The 19,005-nt window shown below is 38.9% G+C and overlaps 1 protein-coding gene across 1 annotated transcript; it reads right to left on the bottom strand.

The window, feature by feature from the left end:
- Positions 1-230: 230 nt before the first annotated feature.
- On the bottom strand, positions 231-10,332 carry LOC308391673 (myosin heavy chain, fast skeletal muscle-like; the record flags this gene model as incomplete). The annotated part of the gene is made up of 39 exons (XM_080874331.1): positions 231-251; positions 420-551; positions 668-763; positions 889-993; positions 1,080-1,250; positions 1,333-1,458; positions 1,545-1,748; positions 1,830-2,138; positions 2,251-2,375; positions 2,459-2,624; positions 2,711-2,894; positions 2,976-3,172; positions 3,336-3,454; positions 3,566-3,692; positions 3,790-4,179; positions 4,286-4,376; positions 4,472-4,617; positions 4,711-4,887; positions 4,977-5,219; positions 5,309-5,564; positions 5,654-5,790; positions 6,383-6,506; positions 6,589-6,706; positions 6,809-6,896; positions 6,985-7,049; positions 7,160-7,460; positions 7,570-7,740; positions 7,832-7,981; positions 8,164-8,282; positions 8,410-8,548; positions 8,646-8,749; positions 8,831-8,929; positions 9,011-9,074; positions 9,157-9,249; positions 9,344-9,449; positions 9,530-9,557; positions 9,648-9,804; positions 9,907-10,050; positions 10,126-10,332. 39 exons carry the CDS (start codon positions 10,330-10,332, stop codon positions 231-233), a joined length of 5,799 nt encoding a protein of 1,932 aa, XP_080730457.1.
- Positions 10,333-19,005: the final 8,673 nt, after the last annotated feature.

Genomic DNA, 19,005 nt, shown 5'->3' with positions numbered 1-19,005 from the left:
TAAGATGTTAATTGAGATATACTTCTATGTATTCATGCCTAAATTAATAACTGAATGCAGGATACCTCAGTAAAGATTCATTAGCACTTAGATTACCCGTGTGTCATGTTTACTCTCTTGTTTATTACTATGAAAATATCACAGACAGGAAATTGTGATAAAAAATATTTTATTGGAGTGTATTTCACATCATATTATATGATTAGAAATGCACAGTTCACACGTGTGCTTTACTCAGCTGCATCTTTTCCCTGTAGAACAAAAGAAAACAGTACATATGGGTCTGTGTGTATAAAAACAGAGCATTCAGTGAAAACAAATCAAATTATTGTCTGTAGCCAATTTTATGAAATTCAAAGCAGAATTGGGATATTTCTTCTTATAACTTTGTGCAAAGTCTAAAGTGTGTGTACATTTACCTTGCCAGAGTCGCGGCTCTTAGCTCTCAGCTTGTTGACCTGGGACTCGGCAATGTCGGCACGTTCCTCGGCCTCCTCAAGCTCATGCTGGATCTTCCTGTACTTGGACAGATGGACATTGGCCTGCTCCTCCTGTAACATTGTAATAAGTCAAAATTTCTTAGTGTCCAAAACGATGACAGTTTGTTTGCACAAAACTAAAATCTGACATAGAGTTGAGGGGTTTTTTTTCTGTGTGTGGTCCTTACCGCTTCCTCAGCCTGCCTCTTGTAGGCCTTCACCTTGAGCTGCAGCTTGTCAACCAGATCCTGCAGCCTGTTAATGTTCTTCTTGTCCTCCTCAGTCTATAAAAGAAAACACATTTTAAAAATGTGATCCACTGGTTGCTGGAAAAGGCTCCAGCCCCCCGCGACCCTGATAAGGATAAGTGGAACAGAATGGATGGATGTAAAATGTTAATGTGCTTTACCTGATAGGTGAGCTCCTTCACTCTCCTCTCATATTTACGGACACCCTTAACAGCATCTGCACCACGCCTCTGCTCAGCTTCAACCTCAGCCTCCAGCTCACGCACCTTCAGAAAATTGAGCAAACTTTTAAAATCCATGGTTTATATATGTGTGTTTTCACACATATTTTTCAGTTGCACATTCTTCTTACCCTGGACTCAAGTTTCTGGAGCTGTTTCTTGCCACCCTTCATAGCCAGATTCTCAGCCTCATCCAGGCGGTGCTGCAGGTCCTTAACAGCAGCCTCAAGGTTCTTCTTCATCCTCTCCAGGTGAGCGCTAGTGTCCTGCTCCTTCTTCAGCTCCTCAGCCATCACAGCAGCCTTGAAAACATGACCTCAATTAACAGAGTGATGAAGACAAAGCTGAGTTGTATCGTCGTAGTGGACATGTGTATAAACCTACATCAGTGATGGCCTTCTTGGCCTTGTCCTCTGCATTTCTTGCTTCCTGAACAGTGTCATCCACTTCACTCTGGATCTGAACCAGGTCAGCCTCAAGCTTCTTCTTGGTATTCAGAAGGCTTGTGTTCTAAGACATGGAAAGTTTACATTTTAGGATGTTCATTTTAAGTTTGTCTAAAGAAACAATTAAAGTGTCTCTTCAAAAATGTTCACCTGAGAGTGCAGCAGACCAACACGCTCACTGGCGTCCACCAGCTCCTGCTCAGCGATTTTGCGGCTTCTCTCTGTCTGTTCCAGGGCAGCTCTAAGCTCCTCAATTTCAGCTACCATGAGACCGTTCCTGCGCTCCACCATAGCAGCTTGTTCCTTGAGGTCATCCTGAGACCTGACAGCATCATCCAGGTGCAATTGTGCATCCTAGTAAAAAAGAATATCAAAATTATATTCACATGAATAAAAAAATGCACTTGTGTACAACAGCTATGTGCTCTATCATACCTTCAGCTGTGCCTGGACATTTCTCAGCTGTTTCTGGGACTCAGCAGCCTGGCGATTAGCATGGCTCAGCTGAATCTCCATCTCATTCAGATCACCCTCCATCTTCTTCTTGATTCTCAGGGCATCATTCCTGCTCCTGACCTCAGAATCCAGAGTGCTCTGCATGGAGTCAGTCACTCTCTGGCTGTTCCTCTTGATCTGCTCAATCTCTTCATCTTTCTCTGCCAGCTTCCTGTCTACTTCACCTTTGACCTGGTTGAGCTCCAGCTGAACACGCAGGATCTTAGACTCTTCGTGCTCCAGAGTTCCCTAATCATATGAAAGAATGAATATGAAAAGATATTCATCTCTGCATTTGTAGATTTTACTTGTGTATAACTGAATATTTATTTTCAGAGGAGCTCCTCAGACAAAGATTTACCTCAGCCTCTTCAAGAGCTGTCTGGATCTCAGACTTCTCTGTCTCCACCTGCTTCTTGGCCTTCTCCAGCTCATGAATGCTCTTTCCAGTCTCACCAATCTGTTCAGTCAGATCGGAGATCTCCTCTGCAGAGGCATGTGTGATATTGTTTAGTCTTAAGACATTAAAAATGAACACACGTTACTTGCACAGCATAGTAGGAACTCACGTTGCAGGTTCTTGTTTTCACGCTTCATGGTCTCCAGCTGATCCAAGGCTTCCTCATAGGAGTTCTTCATCTTGAACAGTTCAGTGCTGAGAGAACGAGCCTCCTTCTGAGCTCCTTCCACCTCTGCCTGACCCTCCTCATACTTCTGTTTCCACTCTGCCAACACCTATATATACATTCGATGCAGTTATTCACCCATACTAAGAGAAACCATGAGTTTGTGTCTTGTTCAAGCAAAGTAAATGATGGTACCTTGTCAAAGTTCCTCTGCTTCTTGTCCAGGTTAGCGGCCAGGCCATTAGCTCTCTCCACATCAATCATGAGGTCCTCCACTTCACTCTGGAGCCTCTGTTTGGTCTTCTCCAGAGAAGCACACTTGGAGTTAACAGCCTCGATCTGCTCCTCTGCCTCCTGAAGGCGCTGGGCCAGCTTTTTCCTTTATGAAAAAACATTGTTTCAGTAAAAGCTTATTGTTTTACTTGTTTTTTGCTCACATTCTTACTAACTAAATACTCACTTGGCTTCCTCAAGCTCCTCAGTGCGCTGGATAGCATCAGTTTCATATTTGCTTCTCCACTGAGCCACCTCACTGTTGGCCTTGGACATTGAACGCTGCAGCTCAGCCTTGGCCTCCTGCTCCTCTTCAAACTGTTCCCTCAGCAGGTCACAGTCGTGGCGAGCTGACTGCAGTGCATGGGCAAGGGCATTCTTGGCCTGGTGTAAGACACATCATTGCATGAGCAAAATGTCGGAATTACCAACAAAAAACTATACGCACTTTTACCATTTATGATGGATTCAAACTTGGGCCTTACAGCATAGGGATCACCTGCTCTGTCTGGTAAGCCATACCAGCCTCCATTGAAGTGTTTCTTACCTTAATCTCCTCTTCAATGTGTCTCTTCAGCTCCTCAATCTGCTGTGTGAAGGCCTGTTTGCCTCTGGTCAGCTGAGAGACGAGAGCTTCTTTCTCTTCAATCTGGCGGCTGAACTCACCTTGTGTAAAAATAGTCATCAAACTTTAGTTTGTGTTCAGTTTTTCTATCGAAAACAGAAGATCACTATAAAGGACTAAGTTCGGATCACTGCATGTTGTCTTATACAAACCATTTTCAGTAAGCAGACGTGCTCTCTGTGCACCCAAATCATTGATCTGACGGACATTTTCATCGTTTTTGGCCTTCAGTTCACTAAGTTGGTCCTCAAGAGTACGGCACATCTTTTCAAGATTTCCCTAGAGAGGGAGAAAAAGATTCATCAGTGACAAGCTTTTATATCATCACTATTTGCTGGTGATTTAAGTATTAAAATAAATGCATTTTGTTGTTTACCTTTGCTTTAGCGACAGCTTCCATGTTGCTGGACAGGTCGTCAATCTCCATCTTGTATTCACTCTTTTCCTTCTCAAGCTTCTGCTTCACACGTTGGAGGTTGTCGATCTGCTCTCCCAGCTCAGCAACGCTGTCAGCCTGCTTCTTGCGCAGAGCAGCAGCGGTGGCTTCATGCTGCAGAGTAGACTCCTCCAGGTCACGACGGAGCTTCTGGAACTCAGCTTCACGCTTCTTGTTCATCTCAATCTGAGCAGCAGTTGCACCACCTGCTTCCTCCAGCCTTTCACTGATCTCTTCAAGTTCCCTGGAGAGGTCAGCTCTCTGCTTCTCAACCTTGGCGCGAGCAGCACGTTCAGCCTCAATCTCCTCCTCCAGCTCTTCAATACGAGCCTGTTGGATTAGATGTGTGTCTCCTTTGAGTAAACTTTCAAATTTAAAGTACAACGCAGAAAATATGTATGGACTATCATTTGATGTAACATCATGTATCATCTACCTGAAGCTCCTTGATCTTCTTCTGAAGCTGGGCACCCATTGACTGCTCATCCTCAATCTTGCTAAGGAGCTGACTGATTTCAAAGTCTTTCCTGTGAAAATAATAAGTTGCATAATTAATAAATGTACATATTATGTCCAATCCTTAGAAGGATGCTTGTCATAAAGGGGGAAAAAATGAAAGTACTTTTTCAGTTTCTCATCAGACTGCTGCTTGTCATTCTCAAGATCCATAATGGATTCCTGGGCGAGCTTCAGATCACCCTCCAGCTTCCTCTTGGCTCTCTCAAGGTCCATACGAAGCTTCTTCTCTTGTTCCAGAGAACCCTCAAGCTGCACAATGACATGACTTTGTTATTCTCTTGTTCAAGAAGAGGTTTCTTTTCTCTCTCTGTTTTGCCATCACCTGTGACATTTTCAACTTACATCATCAACTTGCTGCTCAAGCTTGGTCTTGGACTTGGTCAGAGTGTTGACTTTGTCTTCCTCAGACTGGAGGTCATCAAGAGTCTGCTGATGAGCCTCCTGAAGAGCTTTCTTCTCCTTAGTCAGCTTAGCGATGCTCTCATCTTGAGAAGCCATCTCTTCAGTCAGATTCTTCACCTACATTTGCAATTACAGTGTTATTAACATGTGACTGTATTGTTGTATACATGTTGTTTAATCTGCTAGGTATAATCCAAATGTCAAACCTTGTTCTCAGTGGCATGTTTCTCCTTCTCTACTTTAGCCAAGGTAAGCTCCAGGTCATCGATATCTTTCTTGAGCTCAGAGCATTCATCCTCCAGCTTTCTCTTCTTGCCAGTGAGCTCGGCATTGATTTCTTCTTCATCCTCCAGTCTCTCAGTTACCTCTTTGAGTTTTGCCTCCAGCTGAATCTTGCTCTTGATAAGTCCCTCACATCTCTCCTCAGCATCTGAGAGATTCTCTGATTCCTAGTTTGCATTGGAAGAACACACATGAACACGTTAACATTTTATGGTAACAAAATAAAAGGGCACAGCTTCTCTTGATATCTACTTACAGATGCCACTTGGAGCTGCAGATCGTTCTTCTCCTGCAGAAGGGACACCATCTTCTCCTCTAGTTCCTTCTTCTTGGCCAGGGCAGCAGCCAGATCTGTTTTCATCTTCTCATAATTCTCCTTCATCTGCTGCAGCTCCTTCTCAGTTTCAGCACTCTTGAGCAGAGGCTTGATCTTGTAGTACACCTTCATCCATGGCCAGTGTTTGACATTCATGAATGAGCGGATGTTGTACTGGATGGTGTAGATGGACTCCCTGTGCACAAGAGATTTCCATTATTGACAAAGTTATTTTTCACTGTTTTTATTCTGGCTCATTGCTCTTAATTGCTGTGTTCAACATACCTCCTCTCCGTCATTTTGACATACTCCTTTCTCATGAGGAAACCACGGCAGACAGCCTGAGTCATGGTGACCAGAGCTGCCAACTTTTCATCTCTCATCTCCTCAAGGGTACCCAGGAGACCAGCCTTGAAGAACACCTAAATGATCACAAGAGAGAATTATATTATAGTAAGCATTCAATTAGAAATGATTCAGAAAGTAAATGTAAATCTACATCAGGTTTGCGGAATTTTATGAACGTACACAGTGAAAGGCTTGCTAAACTAATGACATGCTATTTGAGAAACCTTGTGCCTCCTGTGTAGACACGTCTGCATTACATATGGGAGTTGGTTTATTGTCTACCATACAATATCTCATGTGTGCACAAAGTAGCATAATTTATGTCAAATGAGCCACATAAAATAATAAGAATTTTTAAAACAAAAAAGAAAACATAACGATAAATGTGTCAAATAGTTGATTAAATGTACTTTGAGAAAAAATAGGAAAATTTTGATTTGAACTTCATGTGTAACTATGATAATAAATCCAGGGCTATTGAAATTTGGGGATGGAAACTTGTTGATGTTTTACTTGAGCTTCTTTTTAGTTTTCATCCAGTTCACTGACCTTACTTCCTTCAGTTTTGTCCAAAAGTAATTGTTTTAAGCAGACAGATTTTTAAAAATTAAAAAAGTAATTTTATATTCATGCATGGATCTATAGTAATGCAATCAGGCTGTTTACCTTAGTGTGTCCAAATCTGTACTGGTCGTGATCAACATCAATTGATCCAAGCAGTTTCTCTGCAGCCTTCTTGTTGTCAATGAACTGGCCCTCAGGGATGACGCTGGCATTCAGTACCTTGTATCTTTTGTGAGAGAGTGATTTGTCAGTGTCAGCATTTTCTTATCATATTTTGAATCAAAAGTCCACGAGGATATTAATTGCACCTCTGTTTGAAGTCACCATAGAGGATTCTGCTGGGGAAACCTTTTCTGCAGATTCTGATACCCTCCAGCACACCGTTACACCTGAGCTGGTGGATGACCAAGAAGTTCTCCATCAGACCTGTAGAACAAAAATGTTTGAGTTCATACTGTGAACAAACACTAATTTGCTGTTTTCTAATCCAAACCTGTGCATGCAGGCACACAAATTATGTTGGGTTACCTGGAGTCTTTGACTCGTTAGGGATCAGGCAACGCACAAAGTGAGGATGGGTGCTTCTCAGGTTTGTCATTAGCTTGCCCAAGTTCTCCTGTAGGTACACAAAAGTACATTTTTGTCATGAAAAGTAAAAATAAAAAATGTATTATTTTACATTTAATTTACTTCTCAAACCTTACCCTGAACTGTGAAGACACAGTCTGCATGGAGCCACCCTTCTTCTTGCCACCCTTCTTGCCAGTCTCTGTTTTTTGTTTGTGAATTGTAATTAAAAACATTGTGAGACTCGTAATACCAAACAAAACTTAATAACATGTAGAATATGGAAAATGTATGTTTTCAGTTACATCATACCTTCAACTACAGGTGGATACAGAAGACTCAGCAGTTTAACTGAGGACTTCTGGTAAAGTTGCAGCACAGACTCATTCAGTGGGTCCTTGTTCTTATCCAGCCAGCCACCGATGTTGTAGTCCACAGTGCCAGCATAGTGCACCAGGGAGAAGTGGGCCTCAGCCTTGCCCTTGGCAGGTTTTGGCTTCTCAAATGCTTTGCACTTGCCAAGATGCTGGTCATATAGTTTGTTCTTGAAGGATGTGTCAGTTGCCTTGGGGAACATGCACTCCTCTTCAAGGATGGAGAAGATGCCCATGGGCTTGATGAAGGTAAAGAAAAGAGATATGTCACCAAGTGGCACTTTTCCTCTATTATAACAAAACTGACACAAAAAAGATATAAGATTCAAACATGAACTTGAAGTATACCTTTTCAATAAGCTCAATGCAGGCAGCCAAGTCCATGCCAAAGTCAATGAACTCCCAGATAATACCCTCCTTCTTGTACTCCTCTTGCTCCAGGACGAACATGTGGTGGTTGAAAAACTGTTGCAGTTTCTCATTGGTGAAGTTAATGCACAGTTGTTCCAAGGTGTTGAACTGTGAGGGGAGAAAAGGGTAGGGAAAAAATCACTAAGCGGGATCTTATAATTGAAGTAGAGTTTCCCCATTTGTTAGCAATAAAGCTTACATCAAAGATCTCAAAGCCAGCAATATCCAGGACACCAATGAAGTAATTCCTTTGCTGCTTTGTGTCCAACATCTGGTTGATACGGATGACCATCCACAAGAACATCTTTTCATAGATGGACTTGGCCAGGGCTGTCACAGAGTTCAGCACCTAAAAAAATAAAAAGGGAAAATTTGATTGAATCACAAAATGCATTTAAGACCAAATATTTAACAAACATATACCTGGCAAATAATTATCTATTAAATCTGGTACATGATTATGTTTCATTTGATCCAAATACGCTCTGATTTAAGCAGCGCATGTTTTTTGTACCAGTTTGTCTCATTTACCTGAGGTACAGTCTGTCCCTTGGTGACATACTCATTTCCGACCTTCACTCTGGGATAGCACAGAGCCTTCAGCATGTCAGCAGAGTTCAAACCCAGCAAGTAAGCAACCTTGTCAGCATCTGAAAACAGCAATTTATAACATTATTATACAGTACATACATTATACAGTATGTGACAAGGATTTTTTAGTCTAATTGGCAACCATACTGCTCTTATTCACAAGTATTTTTTTAACTAAGTACTCACCCTCTGTGCCATCAGGCTCAGCTTGCTCCTCACGCTGCTTCTGCTTGAACTTCATGTTACCATGATGAAGCACAGCACCAGTCATTTTGTAGATGCTCATCTTCTCCTCATTACTGAAGCCCAGGATGTCAATAGCATTCTGTTCAAAAGTGTCCACATAAAACACTGCATAAACACTTTTTTTTCTTAAAGACAAACATCATTGATATTTTAATTATAAATCAAATCTCACTCACATCTGTTGCTTCCAGCTCAACTTTGTCATCAATGCTGGCCACAGTAATCTGACCCATGCTGCACATGGGGAAGTCGTAGGGGTTGGTTGTGATGAGGGCTATTTCTGGAAAAAAGAATAAAACACAAGTGTTTAATAAATTGTTTAAAATGAGAACTGTGCAACAACATTGGTTTTGCTGCTTACCAAGCAGCTCTGGCTTGTGGTTTGTCATCATCTGGTAGAAGATGTGGTAACCTCTCTCATCGGGAAGCTGGAATGTCACTCTAGACTTCTCCAGCAGATCTGCAGATTTTGATCAAATTTTGAAGTCACAGTTTGTCCCAAAGTCAGATGAGCTACTCACATTGTGAATTTGTCACTTACATGTCTCAATATCAGCACTAGCCAGTTTGCCAGTTGTGCCAAAATGAATCCTGATGAATTTACCCTGTTTGGAACAAAAGGAGCTGTCAAAGTCACGCAACAATCATAACACTATTTCTCCTATCTAAAGATCACTCCATACTTACAAAACGAGAAGAGTTGTCATTCCTCACAGTTTTGGCGTTACCGTAAGCCTCCAGCAAGGGATTGGCTGCAATAATCTGATCCTCCAGGGACCCCTTAAACCCAGGTTTAAGAAATATATGAGAAAATTATTTTTCTTACTGAAGTATATTTTGTAATGATTTTACTAATCTTATCACGTTTGTGTACCTGCATTTTGTTTTGGTCCTTCTTCTTATCTCCACCAACTGAGATAGTGGCAAAGTACTGGATGACACGCTTGGTGTTCACAGTCTTTCCGGCACCAGATTCTCCACTGGGTGTAGACAAATACTTTTAAGAGTTTGTTCGAAATGCTGAACTATTTTAAACAAAGTCAAACAATGTGACACTTACGTGATCAAGACAGACTGGTTCTCCCTATCTGTTAAAATGAAAAAGGAGTTCACTATGTATTTCTGTAGTTATCACCATATATATGATTAAATATTTGATTTTTGAGTTAAAGGCATACCAGTAAGCATGAACTGATAAGCGTTGTCAGAGACAGAGAAGATGTGGGGTGGAGCCTCCATACGCTTCTTGCCTCTATAGGCAGCGACGACTTCAGAGTCGTACACTGGGAGCCACTTGTAGGGATTTACTGTGGCGCAGAACAACCCAGAGTAGGTCTAAAAGTGGTTAAAGAGATTTTTTAAAAAGTGGATGTTAATTAACAGTTGCTGTTAGAAGAGTAATTTTAAAAGTTTTGCTTCTTAGGAAGACAGTCTCACATAGATCATCCATGCTGCATAACGCTCTTTGAGGTTATACAGCACAGAGGCTTCATTGAGGTGGGTCATCATGGCCATGTCCTCAATTTTGTCGAACTTGGGAGGGTTCATTGGGGAGACGTCGTCTTCTTTGACTGTCCTGTCCTGCAACAGCACATTGATCACGATGAGAATTTGTCACATCTGACTCTCAGTAAACTCTAACTTTATAATACCGACCTCCTGAGTGTCCAAGACTTTGACGGTGACATTGGCACCATCTTTCTTGATGATAGTACCCTTCAAGTACAGCTCTTTGGCATCAGTCACATAGCAGGCAGACTTGGCATCAAAAGGTTTGTTCTGAGCCTCAATTCTCTCCTTCTCTGGCTTACGGAGGTAAATGGCAGCTTTGCCATAAACGGCCATCTCTGCGTCCGTACTCATGGTGGCGGTTTACTTCTATGATGTTATGACAAATAAGTGTAATCTTAGACAAATATGTTAGAGTTATCGCTGAGTTCTTGTGAGTGGACAGCTAACACCTTAACATCAAAGACAAATAATCCGTCCATCCATCCATTCGCTTCTGCTTATCCTTTGCAGGGTTGCGGGGCGTGCTGGAGCCTATCCCAGCTGTCATAGGGCGAGAGGCGGGTACACCCTGGACAGGCCAGTCCAGACGCCAGTCTGTCGCAGGGCCAACACACAGGGACAAACAACCATTCACACTCACATTCACACCTAGTGGCAATTTGGATTTTTTCCAATTAACCTATCCCCACAAGCTGCATGTCTTTGGACGGTGGGAACCCACGCAAACACGGGGAGAACATGCAAACTCCACACAGAAAGACCCCGGCCTGATGTTGGAATTGAACTCAGGACCTTCTTGCTGTGCGGCAACAGTGCTAACCACCGTGCCACCGTGCTGCCCAAAGATAAATAATATAAAACATAAAATACTGACAATTTTAAATAGTTAAAAGTTGTCCATACCTGACTCTGTTTCTGTCAAAAGTATGTTATATTGCACAATCCTGTTGAACACATATGAGATATTGTCAATTACTTGGAAAATACTTGTTTTTAAAAAAGTAAATAAATGTATTTATTTAAGTACTATTATAATAATAATGAAGATACTACCAGTTCCAAAGCAGATAGAAGACAAACCTACCACAAGCAAAAGTCTTCTTCTTCTACCACAGAGTGATGTGCTCTCGCGGACTGCTTATATTCAATGCAGCATGCTTACCCGACAAAGTTATATATGGGAGAAATGCCAAATGTGGTGTGGATACCAGAGTGAGCAGACATCCGCTGAAACATAGTGCAAGGACATACTGTACATCAGCTTTCACTTCTAAACATCCTTTAATTAAAGCTATTTTTAAAGAAAGCAAAGGATTTCTCACTTAAAAACAATTCAAAGTATCATGTCCACATTAAAGAAACAAGGTGCAAAAGAAAAGGGGATTCCAAAAAATGCTTTGTGTTTTTTCAAGTTGCAGTTGTGAAGCTGATTTATTTTATGAAGCATCTCCAAAACAATGATTCCCCCTGGTTGCCTTTGCCATATTTTACACTACAGGTTGTATTTCAGCTGTATTTTTCAGGACAGTGTCACACAGATGAAGATCTACTTACAGCTGAACTTTTAATGAAAACAGCTGTCTGCACAGGCTGCAAAGCGGCTCATTTTTCACTGACGGTGTATGAGTGTAACCACAACTCCAGTGTTTAGAGACTTCAAGTCTATTTTCTAATAATATTTGAAGATAGACTTGAACAGTACCTTATTGTTACACTTACACAATGATTTACTATCATTTAATTCCATTGACCTGTATAAACTTTGAAATATTTTTGTTTGTTTTTCTTATTAATTTATTAGTACAAAGTATTTGTATTTGTAATATGTTCCTACTGATTTACCAACTAGATTAAGACGGGAAAGTAACCGCAAAAATGTCTGATTTTCATGAGCAGTTTAGGATAATGCCAAAGATATCCCACTTCTCTTTTGATACAATCACAACCTGAATTGCAAGCTAAGCTCATACATGATGCTATCTGAGACTCAGGATGCTTCATTAGAAGGATGAGGATATAAAAACATGAAAGAAAACATTAAAAACTATAAACATCGGTTTATAATTAAGGAGACACTGAAACAATTTTATACAATTCAACAGTTTCTTTCTGTGTCTTAGGGTCATTTCTGGAATGCCATAAATCCAAGTTGGCCACAGCTGTTGCCATGCCACACAGATTAGTTAGAGATATATGTTGGAATGGCAACGTTCAATGCTTCAAGTGGGAATTGTGTGTTGGAATTTATTAACACTAGGTCAAGTCTGCGGTGCCAGGCCAAGTACAAGGTCAAGTTTTTACTGTAGGTTAAGGATGGCAACTAAACACTGTGACAAATGAATGTCGTGTTTGCTGCTTTGTAGATGTTTTAGCACAGCTAATAATATGTGTGCCTTACGAAACAAAGTGAGCCTTCTTACAAGGCTCATTTTGAAACCATTGCTTACTTTTTGAGCGCTGCTGACAAGCTGCACTCAGTGGAGAATCATATGTGGGGCAATAGCAATGTTATTCATAATTATGGTAAAAACAATAAATAAACAGACAAATGCAGGACAATAGTTAGATTTCCAGACTGTTTCTTTAAAAAACCTTTTTGAATGAGCTATCAATAACGTATCAAACATATACAGTTAGCATTAATTAATATTAAACTATACTGCCAAAGTATATAATAATTAAGGTGTTGATATTCATATTAATATTGATAATCTGACCACAAATACAATCTTCTACAGCTCACACAGACTTGAATGCACTCAGTGTGTTTGCTTACAAAGCATACATTAAACACGGCCAGGAAGGCAGCTCATGGTTACTTGAGTTCAGCATTTGTCGCTAGTACGTGCATCAAATGTTTCATACTTCCATCAGCAAATGCACACTGTTAATAATCCCCACTTGAATTAGCATGAATATAAATTATATAGGGGTTTTAAAAACACAAAAAGACACTTTGCATTCTATCTTTCTAATTAAAAATGTTAATTTTATTTGATAAATTTATAATATATAAATACTAGGATGATTCGAGTGATGTAGGTCCTTAGCAAGAATATCCAGATTTTTCTGTTTGATTTTCTTCTCCCTAATTTGCATCCTCATATGCACCCAGTGTCTGTTTTGAAAAGGAATATTGCTTGCTTTCTGCCACCTGGTGACAGGCTGCACTCAGCTGAGATTTTCTTATGTCTATAGAAAAAATGTTATTGTTAATTACAGCAAAGAATAAAAAGACAATGCAGAGCAATAGTTGGATACAATATTTTTATTACAAACCTTTTTGAATGAGCTACCAATGATTTATAAAACATATGCAATAATAAGAAAATTTAATTCATATTTACTGAAGATTAAACAATTTGTCTAATGCATTTTTTATAAGTGGAAAAAAGTTATATACATATATTTATAGGTAATTTATAGGTAATTAATTATTTAATGTTTTTATACACTTCATAATTTTAAAAGCACATAATTGTTGGGCCAGAGTGATCTAACACATAAACATATTGCACAAACAACTTTCACGTCTTCTACTACATACACAGATATGAATGCATTCAGTGTGTTTGCTTACAACGCATAAGTTAAATATATAACATAAACCAAATATGGTCAGGAAGACAGCTGATGGGTACATGAGTTTAGCATTTGTCGCTAGTACGTAGATCTCATGTGTCATGTTTCCATCACCAAATGCACATCCTGAATTGTTCATAATCCCTACTTAAAATAGCTCATGTCAAGTCCCTTGTCAAATGGTTGGACCAATTAATGACAAAACACACATTTCAAACTTTTATTAATGGATATATTTTTAATTTTAATTAAAAATATTAACAAACAGAAAATGATTTTTAAATTGTCATCAATAACTTGTAATGCCATTGTGTAATAGTTTCATAATAACTAAATTATACAAATAATTTCATGTGATTAGCTGTAAGAGATATCTCTCAGGCATTCACACTCATATGTCAACCTATTAACACTTCAACCGACTCTGCAGACACAGCTTCAAGTCCACTTTTGGCACATGCACATCACTGCAGTTTCAATGTCAACCTAATTCCACTTGTTGTGCAATACAGTCACTGAAATGTCACAGTCTTTAGTATGACAAACTTCTTAAACATTTTGACATGAAATTTTCACTCGGTAAAAACACAGTCTTGGAATTTGGATTCTCTAATGTTTATTTTGACACTTGTGCTGGTCAATAATACTTTTTAATGTAAATAATATATATATATATGTGTGTGCATGTAAGAAGCTTTCGTGATCATGGCAAACCTAAGAAATTTGGCATTTAGGTATCTTTGATTAGCTCCTTCATCCTGATACAGTGACAGCAAGTCAAGCTCTATCATGTGGTGTGTTTATGATCCCAATAAACTGAGGCCACAGCAACAATGTGAACTTGTCATCGAGCACATACAGGACAAATATATTACATTTCCAACTCTCTTGCTAAGTAAGTGCAATAATGATAAAACGAAGCTTAAGTTTGTTTTTCTAATCTCAAGCTTCTCATTTATTTCACTTTCATTTCAGTGGGTTTTATTTTTTTTTTTGGTTTTGGTTTGGATCTGACACGCTTCATTTTGGCACGTCTGACAATTTTAGAAACTTTGACACACATATACTATGTCCCTTTACAACTAATTTTTCTACACAACAGAAAGAACCTCTAGAAAAAACTGTTTTGCAGAATATACTCAGAATTCTTTTTCTTTGTAGTAGTTTTTATCATATTTTTAAAAATCTGCAAAGCTTGCTATGTGTAACTTGGGATATTGTCTGTGACTTGGGATGTTCCTTTCACTGTAATTAAAATTTTTTCCTTTCTATGTGTATAAGACCCAGATTTGAGAAAAGTGTTCGTCCAGCAGAACCAGTCAAAATATGGAGCATTGTCTCAATTTGTGGGACAGGGGAACAAAGAATAAAAATGCTTCCACAGAAAGAAGTTCACCCTAGGTGTGGTGTGGATGATTTATACTAGGAGTGTCAAACTTAAGGTTTGTGCACCACATCTGACCCACGAGATAATTTCATATGTCAATTATTAATGGCCCGTTGGTATGTGAGAATCTTCAGCCCTGCTGAGAATCCATGCTGGCAGGGGTGGGATTTTATGTTTTATTTTGATGGGCACAACACGCAACCAATCCCACGTGAAGACAGACTAGGATCGTACCATTATGTGAATGAAGGAAGGGGGGCAGAAAGAGGAGTTGGCTAAAGTGATACCAATTTTTATTTTTCAACTATTTCCATTGTGGAGGACAAAAGGTTTTAAATTTGTTCAGGCCTATGAAAACATTATACACCTTATGCATACAATTTACAGTTCAAAATTGAATATTACATAAAATAAGCTTTATACAAAGTGTCTTTGAATAGCTCAGTGTCTGAGAGTCTAAATTAGTCTCACAGACCTTAATGTGCACTTGAAGCTATTTATAATTCTTAATTTGGTTGATCTTGTTGGTTGCTAGCCTTGACTATCAAGGCAAGCAACCAATAAATCCTGCCTAATTCTTAACTTTCCTGTTGTCCTCCTTCATTGATTGTGGTTTTCCGGTGTTGCTGTCTCCTTCCTTCCTTTGCCTCCACCATGGTGGGGTGGACGTAACACAAGTGGGGGCTCGTCCAGGATCTTTTTATGCTGTGGACAACTTAAATTGATGAAATTGTGTCGTGAGTTTAGGGTGGCTATGTTTCATGGTTGCGGTTGAAGATGAGTTTTGACCTGCTTAATTTTGTTAATCAAGCTAGCATTGAAAAGATTGACTTGTGTCGCAAAGACGACTTGTTAAGTATTGCTTAACAGTGGTGTGCACTTGAAGCTATTTATAATTCTTAATATGGTTGATCTTATCCTCACTACAGACAAGCATCAGTTTTGGACTTTTAACTATTTTCATAACTTTTACAGCCTTTCCTACCTCCCTTTATATTACAGAAAGAAATTAAGCAATAAACAATTAAATGACAGAAAAATTTGTTTTTCACTTTCTACTATAGAATTTCAGGTTCTTTTACCACTACAGTTAAAAAACAACAACAAAAAAATGGACAGTGTGGGGAATGAGCTACAAGAACTTTTTCTGTAATTTTACCCATTTAAGTCCATAGAGTCATACTGACAGATTTCTTTCTTCGTCACAGCAGCGTTTTCTTTATCATGTAGAAAAACTGTTAAATATGTGACTTCTTTACACTGACTGAAAAACGAGTTTAAATGGTTCAAAGTGGGCTGTATGTGGCCCGCAATGTAAAATTCTTTTCACACCCCTGATTTATAACATTAACTGATAAAAAATTAATTGATATTTAAGTAACTATTTACCATATTACATTATATTTCTCACTTCTGTTGCAAAAAGCCCCAAAACATTAGGCAAAGCGATTGTGGCTAACATTTACTGTACAGTTCTACATTAACAATATTTTTATTTACTGACAGAAAGAATATTTAATATAAAGGTCAAGTGATGATCTGTGACAGAAACGTGTTACAAACAACTGGTATTGTTTTATATTTCTCAAGATCCTTAGTGCTTCTCAAATCAAACGGTTATGCTTGACGTGTATTAAATCCTTATATTAGCTACCTTTCACAGATAAAGAAAAAAATAAAGGCAAAGGATCAATTTAAGGGCAACCATTTAATCTTTATTGTTTCAACATAAACCATATCACATTATATGATACAATAAATTGAAATGAAGTACAATTTACATATATTAATATAAATAAAAGAGAAAGTGTGTGTTTACTGCTATTTGAGATATTGTCTAAACTGATATATATATTTACCTTCCCAGAGTCATAGCTCTTAGCGCTCAGCTGGTTGATCTGAGACTTGCAACATTAGCATCCTCCTCATCCTCCTTGTGCCTGTACTGGATCTTCCTGCACTTGGACAGGAATTCCCTGGAATACAAACACAGCAAAATATCTAAATGTTCAAAACATGTAAATGTTGGAAATGGACCATTAGATCTATTGTCCTTGAAAAAACTGAATATTTTTACTCACATTTTAAGTTATAAATGCCTTTTTAATTAATTCCATATGTGTGCTTGTCCCTATAACATCATCTCATTTAACTGCTGATATTTTAACACTCAGTGGATTTTAGTGTGTTTTATTTTACAGTGATTGCTTTAAAAACCAAATTGCATGTGAGGAAAACGCTTTTTTGTACTGAAATAAACAATTATACTTGAGGTTTAAAACAGTCTGACTGAATATACACAGTGGAGGTTGGTGACAGTCGATTTAATGGTCTGAAGGAGCCGATTCTGTTGTTATACATAATAGAGGGTTTAGTACTTTTTTTTAAAATGTACAAAATTCTGGGCAGCTTTTCTTTTTGGAAAGATTTAGGTCATTTGTTCTAAATAATAAACTGATATAGAAATTGTATAGTTACTGGGGTCTTTTGCATGCAAATGCAGGCACATAGGTATTATTGTAAAATATTTGGAATGACTTTGAGCAAAGATTTAATTTGATGTAGTTCATGTTAATTCCCTTCAGGTTAATGTAGTTTCAGAAAACCTCCATGTATAACATTCTAAACTATTTTGACTTAACTTTACAGGAATGTCCAGTGTGCCCCAGTCTCTGCGAGAACTTTTGGCCTTCACTTTTGTGTGAGTGCGGTTTAGTGTTCAGAGTGCACCAGTTGTTTGCTAACTTGGAGTGCAGTAACACACATGCTAGGTCTGTGTGTGCAACATGTTTTAGGGCTCCACTATCATAGCCATGAAATATGAGTAGTTATAAAGGCTACTGCAGTGGTGATTGTAAGAGTGAGCATGTGTTTAAAGAATGGGAGGGTAAAAAGCTGTCTCTGAGCTGCTCCAGTTGTTCACCTGTCACGAAATACCTTTGATTTGACAGTACTTAGTGTTCTGTACTGTTCACATTGGCTACAAATTATCCGAAAGCTTTACATGCAATTTTTTAAAAATGAATATGTCACATTAAACTGCCCTGCACAAAAGAAATGAAACTGTTACTGTGCTCAGTTGCATAGATAAAAGTGTTTGCTTTGTCATAAACACTTAAAAAACACACTGCAGCCTCCAACAGAGCTCTGAGTTTGTTCAAAACTTCTGGTTAGATAGCTGGAAGCCATTACTTAACTATTCATTGTGAAACAGAACACACCGTTTCGGTTTGAGTAGTAAAAATGCTTGTTATTGCTGATTCGTGACAAACACAACGCCCCTAGCAACATACACCTATTAATCTTATGATATATTTTAAAAATTCATTTCTTCCCGTGGTAATCCAGTTGTCTTCATTTAAGCAAGATAGCTTTTAAAACCAGGAGTAAATGAGGAAATTGGTTCCTATGCACCTCCCCTATGAGGAAAGGGGAAGAAAACAAGAGCCATGCAAATGATATGGAATTTTTTTTTGTCTGGGGTGACTGTCACTGAATTATTAATGGTTATGTAATATAATATATATTTAACTTTTTCCTGTCATGTTTTCAGTTGCACTGACCTCACATGTTTATGCTGGCTCACAGAAATTTAATGGTACACACACAAACAGATTAAATTTATAGATAGATGAATGGATTGACGGATGGTGCTAAATCATGGTATGTGTCTATGTACATGGATTAAATCAGTCATCATAGTCTCAGTCTGATGATGAGAAAGTAAAAGCCATATCAGGTCAAAAGGGTGGTGTTATATATTGATATGCTTAGTTGTTGTTTGGCAGGAAGCCGTGGAAAGAAACAACTGTGGGGAAGGTCCAAGCCCGGCTAAATAATGAAATACAATATGTTCTGGACCTCAGAGCAAAGCTACACACATTGGCGGGGTTGCCACATGCTCCAGGCCCAGAAACAGGACGACAGAGGGCTTAGACTCATTTTCACCACGAGAAAAAGTGCTTGTATTGCTCCCTTTTTTAGCTCCAAATTACTCATCAAGTGCCAAGGACCCTTTGTGGTCACATGGCAAAGGGGGCATGTTGACTATGAGG

This window comes from Rhamphochromis sp. 'chilingali' (genome assembly GCF_963969265.1).
Source record: "Rhamphochromis sp. 'chilingali' genome assembly, chromosome: 2".
Lineage (NCBI taxonomy): Eukaryota > Metazoa > Chordata > Actinopteri > Cichliformes > Cichlidae > Rhamphochromis > Rhamphochromis sp. 'chilingali'.
The sequence above is the reverse complement of the archived record's forward strand: the minus strand, read 5'-3'. Positions and strand labels throughout refer to the sequence as shown.